This window comes from Charadrius vociferus, unplaced genomic scaffold, assembly GCF_000708025.1.
Source record: "Charadrius vociferus isolate BGI_N301 unplaced genomic scaffold, ASM70802v2 scaffold90, whole genome shotgun sequence".
Taxonomy (NCBI): Eukaryota; Metazoa; Chordata; class Aves; order Charadriiformes; family Charadriidae; genus Charadrius; species Charadrius vociferus.
The window spans coordinates 7,271,574-7,277,573 of record NW_009647222.1 but is presented as its reverse complement, the minus strand read 5'-3'; the positions used below and the strand labels follow the sequence as shown (position 1 = coordinate 7,277,573).

At 40.9% G+C, this 6,000-nt stretch overlaps 1 protein-coding gene across 1 annotated transcript in view; it reads right to left on the bottom strand.

The window, feature by feature from the left end:
• Positions 1-6,000, bottom strand: part of ABCC9 (ATP-binding cassette, sub-family C (CFTR/MRP), member 9) — a 76,580-nt gene that overhangs the window by 48,883 nt on the left and 21,697 nt on the right. Inside the window, exons 8-9 of the mRNA XM_009879670.1 lie at positions 3,875-4,039; positions 2,523-2,678 (exon numbers count right to left, since the gene is read on the bottom strand). Of these exons, the coding sequence (XP_009877972.1) occupies positions 2,523-2,678; positions 3,875-4,039 (321 nt within the window). The remainder of the gene's footprint in view (positions 1-2,522; positions 2,679-3,874; positions 4,040-6,000) is intronic.

Genomic DNA, 6,000 nt, shown 5'->3' with positions numbered 1-6,000 from the left:
TGCTTTCAAGAAAAAAAAAAAATTTGTTCTTCTAATAAACAGTTAAATGGTTCATAGGAACCAACTGAGCCTATACTTCAGAAGTTCATGTTTGGAAAGTGTGGGAAATGAACCCAGAAGCCTTTATTTTTGACATTAACTGCATAGTTTGTGTTACTGCTTGGTAGTCCTAATTCCAGACAAGGTTTCCACAGAACTAAAGGAGCACTAAAATGATGGTTCTTGCCCCAAGGCATTTCACAGAATCGCTGGCCTCAAGGCTTATTTACACTAGAGCTCCTTACATCACTCTGGAATTAATTACTCTGGTCTTAGGATGGTCATGAATCACAGTTGCATTCTGTTATAGTGGTCCTCTTGCAACTGCAGCCAGAGGCACACCTAAGGCAGGCATGGAAACATGATGCAGATGTGCTGAGACTGACACAAACCTGAGCTTTTGCATCAATACCGTGCATCTCTGTAGGAAAATACCAAGATGCTATCTTACCCCTGCAAAGAGTTTGGGAACATTTCCCACAAAGGTTCACAAAGGTACAGAGATGTCCTCAGTAACAGGACATACAGAACTAGTTCCTTACTTTGTGTTTTTGCTATCTCTTCAGTGAGTCCCTTCTGTCTTTATATCTGCCTTATTATGCAATATCAGAAATAAGAACCAGTGAAGTTCAACATTCTGAAAGCACTATTTAGCTTTTCAGGTTTCTGTAATGTAAATTAGCATACCTACATGCCATTTGTTTAGCAGAGTAATGCAAGGTTACAGGTAGTAATTTGTACTTGGGGTAAACTGAAACGGTTAGGGGGGGCCTGATCCTGCAATGAGCTTTTATTCTTGATAACAGGCCATAATAGTTGGATACACAACATATTTTCTAAGATTCACTGCAATCTTCAGCAGGCTATGGCTATATTGGCCTACACTGGAAGGATATAAGTTCAGTATTTGCTCCAAGCTGTTCTGCTCGAGGAGGGGGCAGCCTTGACAATTGCTGTTTCTTGGGATATTCCTTGAAGCTCAAGTCCCTTGCACAATGCAAGACAGGATAGTTCCACCACCTTTCCCAGAGTGGTATTGTTATAATCCCTTCTATAGTTACCCAGAGTTAGTTTCTTCCCTCTATTTTTTCCAAAAAGCAGTCATTTGAGCTAATCAAGCAGAAGGAGCCCTCTATAGCCTGCACCACAGGTGCTCACTCACCAAGTTCTTCAAAAGGTGCAAATTCACGGGTGATGCTATGCTCATTCCTGGACAAAACTATGGTCAAGCCACCCTGTGTTCCCTGTCTCCCGATTGCCTGAAGGTGAACTAGAGGAACCAGCAAAATCAACAGAAGCTCCCTCAAACCAGGCTTTTACCGTAGTGGTAAGGAAGGCCATTACATTGCTACAGTGGCTGAGACAGAGACTTCAAAGAGACAAATGAGTGGTGAATTTAGGTTACATATAATTATTCATTAGCCATAGGAATCAGACCGCCTGTTCATTTAATAACATTCAAAGTATTAACAGCAGCACTTCCAAGCAAACCTGGATATGAAACAGTGACTTAAAATGAAACCCTCGGTATTATTTCTAACTTCAGCTGCCACGCAAACTTTTTGTCTTTTTCTCCATAAATTATTTCATGATTCTCTAAATCCTACTTGATCCCAAAACAGACACATAAAACCAGTATTTGTTTCCATTAGTAGTAGTAATATCGCTGACTATTATAATTGATTACTGATATAGTTCCAGGAATTTCAGGAACACAGATCCACTATAAAAGTAGCTTCGATCCCTTTTTAAACTTGTTTAATGTCCGCGGGATCACCTATAGGTAAGGACCATGCCAATCCCACCCCAAACTAAAATTCTGAAGGTGCTACAGGAGTCCAAACTTCATGGAAAATCAGCATGGCTTAGGTCATTAAGTCTGAAGATTTCTTTCAGGCTAATAATTTTCACCTTTCCTTCCTACAGAACTGCCTACAGTTCTTTCCCAGCCTTCTTAAAAACCAGATGTTTACAGCAACTAAGCTTGTTTACAATGAGAGCTCCTCTGAGTATTTTGTGCAGTTTACTCGCGGTGCTGCTGTCCGTCACTAAACAGGATGCAATTGCTTTTTGCTCCTGCCACAAAACGCCGTTACAAGTGGACACCGCAAATGCAATACTTAGCGCTGGTCAGATGCCTGTGCTTGCTGCCACGTGGCAGAAATAAAAGCAATGACTTGTGTCAGTAGTGGAAGAAATCTGAGCAGGGAAAGGATAACATGTCATCATTCCTAAAGTCACAGACCACATCCATGACATGGAAATCCTGCTCAAAAAAATCCTCTCTCTTTCCTGGCCCTTGGAGAGACAGCCTCCCAGTTGTTGGAGGAGATGGTGGGCCACGTTTCTGCTTGCTAGTCCTCCTGGCAAAGGAGTGTGAAGTCCAGGTCTCCCTCTGGATTTTGAAGTAGTCTCACAGACATATACTCTTTTCAACGAGGTTGGAGGATCTCTGAAATCAGGCCCTTACTTTGATGCTCTACCTGAACAGGCATTGCCCACAGATTGGGGCACAGGAACAGGAACCACATTAATTGATTTGTTTCTATGGCAACCAAGTTATTGATTTGTCCCAGCGTCATCTCTCCCATGGACAAGTTGGATGTGGAAAGCCTCAGGATCTTATTATATATCATTGCCTGTGGAAAAGGAATAAAATGGAAGACATGAAAATGGTATCATTATAAAACAACAGTAGGAGCGGGACGCTTCAAACTGTGGTATCAGTCTTTACCTAAGACAGCCCTTCTCCCAGTCTCTCACCTGAGACAGAGAGAGATGGAGACAGAGTGAGAGAAAGCACAAGAGAGATAACTGACTTTAAAAAACTCCAATTCCTCTTAAAAGTTTTGTTGCTTAACGCAGACCTAAAATAGAAGAAAATGACAACAAAACATCAAAATTTAGGAGACTGGGCAAAGATTTGCCTACAGACCATGGTGAACTACATCAGCTGCATATGTGCCTGAGAGTCCCCATTTCGGCAAGCGGGTGTCACAAAAGCACGAGGAAATAATCAGGTACTCTTTCTTCACCAAGTCTGTACCATCTACCCTGGGAGAAGGCAGAAAATGTTTGGAACAGCGACATCAATCACAGCAGGCACAAAAAAAAAGAAGCTTCCACACTGAGATGATATTCCCCTGGTTAGTTACACCTGGCGAAACACCAGTTCCAGCTTCTGTTTTGCACACAGTGCTACTGCTGTCCGCGGAGTTCGGTCTGCGGAGATCCCTGCTACAACCCGCCCACGTGCTCAGCTGGAGCTGCTGGCTCCAGTTCATAAACACGACTTTCGCAGAGGGTTAATGGATGCCAGTTTTAGAGACACAGTTTTGCAGATGAATCACTCCTGTCCCATCCCACAGGGCTCTGTGCAAAAGGGCATAAATATTCAGAATCACCACTTGCGATGCATGGACAATGTTCCCGTAAAACACAGCTCGGCCAAAGATACTCTGCAGATGACTGTTCGCAGTCAGCAGGAGTGCTCATAACCAAATGAACAAAGCAGATGCACAGCCCAAACGACACTGCTTATCTTCATATACCTAACATCATCTGGAAAGATAAGTTCTTATATGCAGGGAGTGAGTTTTAAACTTCTGCATGTTAGTATGATGGGTTTAGATTTTGGCAACAGGAATTGCTGCCATCAGTTTGGCTATGTCAGTGATACTACTTTTTCCAGTTTTCTGTATAAAAATACAGTGCATATCTTCTCTCCGACAACTGCTAACTGTGTCTTCAGATAAAGAACAAGGCAAATGAAAGTGCAAAGCTGGAGCTATTATTAATGAATTTCTTGGCAAATCATGGGAACATCTTTGCTCACCAGTAAAGCACCTCGTAGGTTGATGCCAGTTTCTGTAGTCACATAGTAGGATGCCTGCAGGAATGTCCTCTGCAAGATAAGGGCCAGGAAGAGAAGAACTGCCAAAACATAAACATTCCTGAGGAATTCCTCTGAGGAAAGATATGAATTTGATGGATCCTTCACCTGAAAAGAAAGGAAAAAATGATGAAAGTGGCATAGGACGGATTGTGTATTCTTGAGACACTGGAAACAAGGAAATTCAGTCACTGCGTTGGAATAAAAAATAATGATGGTATTATGCGAAAGTTATGGAAGTCAGATTTCTCACTGTCATATAAATCAAAATCATTTGGATACAAATTAAATACTCCACTCATGTTCCAAAGACTTAAGATCTTAACTTTTAGCAGTTCTAAAATGAATTGGTTTTAGCAGGAAAGGGACAATGAGATCCTCATGTATGCTTCATCTTTAGTTTTTCCATCAAATTCCGGTGATTTGTAGGCTAGAATGCTACTCAGTAGAAAATAAAGCTCATTCCATCTGCACCACAAAGAAGCTGCAAGAAAATATTTTTTATTATATGGGATTAGTTACTTATGTTTCATTTGCATATTATGGAAACAATTCCTTCCAGAAATATAGTCTATGATACCTGTGAGTTCTGAATAAAATAAGAATATATGTGCCACTATTTCCCCCCAAAAATGCCACTATTCCCCCCCGCCAATAGGGGGGAAAAAATCTTGTTTAAATCACTTCATTTGTTTCCATTTTCCAGTTTTTGTGTTCACAGAGCTGCTCTGTTTCAGGCAGAAAAGGAAACAAATGTACCAAAATATTGCAAGGAAGGCTGTTCCTTTGGTATTTCCGATCCAGCTGGAAGCAGGATGTACTGGAATTCTTACAAAAAAAAAAAAAAAAAAAAAAAAAGGAAGAAAAAAAAAAGAAGGAAAATGCCTGTTCTACCAAAATGCCCAGCCTGATTCTGAGACAAAAGGTTTGGGAAATATTGTAAAGTAAGCCACATACCTACTCTCTTGAAGATTCCTTCATCGCTCTGGATTACTGCCATCTGCCACGAGAGTGCAGGCAGGAGAGAGGTGCTCTGAGCCACCCAGGGTCACCTCCCTGCAGTGACCCCAGACTCTCCACACCACACACTCCTCCCTCTGCCACAGGTAGCTGACACCCTAAAGGTGTGTATGAGCACCTAACACTGTCTTCAAAAGGTCCAGTGTTAGTAAGGCACCTAAATCCCACTGAAATAATAGGACTAAGGGGCTCAACCAGCCCAAGAGTCCTCCAAACGAGGGTTGCTTAAGTGCATGATTGGTTAGATAAATATATTTGAAAACTCTTCTCTTAATGTTCTGCTGCATCTAATTTCCTGATGTATACATAGCGGGTATATCAATAATAAAATAACTTTGGAGCTACCTTTATCAATGTATATAAAGTTCTCAGGAATTAAGGGGGAATAAGCATAAAATTCAATGAATTCACATTAACTGAAACTAGAAGGAATTTAAAGGAGAAATGCATAATAGCAAGAACAACCAAGAGAAAGTCTATCAAAATCCATAAATCAAATGCAAATGTATTCTGAAATGTATCCAAGAGAAATAGTGACTGTCACCAAGCCAGGCTGTTGGAGTGGTTTCAAATCTCCAATGATTTTAATCTTCCCTTTAGCCAGTGTTGATTAAAACTTAAAAACCCTCACAAATAAAACCACCACTCTGAAGAGTACAAAAGACAAAGGAAGCAGACAAGGTACAGATTCCTAGATCTGAGATCCAGAAATGATCAATTTCAAGCTGTCCTGGTTTGAGGACAAAAGCTAAAATACCTTGTCTGTTCAACATGCTAACCCCCCAACCTCAAATTTTTGAAGGCAAAATATGCACTTTTCCTTTTAACTCTGTGGCTCAAATCCAACATGTGGAGGTTTACAGATGATAAAGAGCTTTATTTGATAAGCTGGACAATTAAACTCTCCTTCAGTGCAACGGCTGAATGATAGTCTAAAGCCAAATTCAGACCATCAGTCAAGAAAATGAATGTCAGGAGTGAGCAGCCAAGGAGAAGATGTTTGGATAGTGATGACAGTCAAATGCTTTATCTGGAGGGGAAAATGTTAT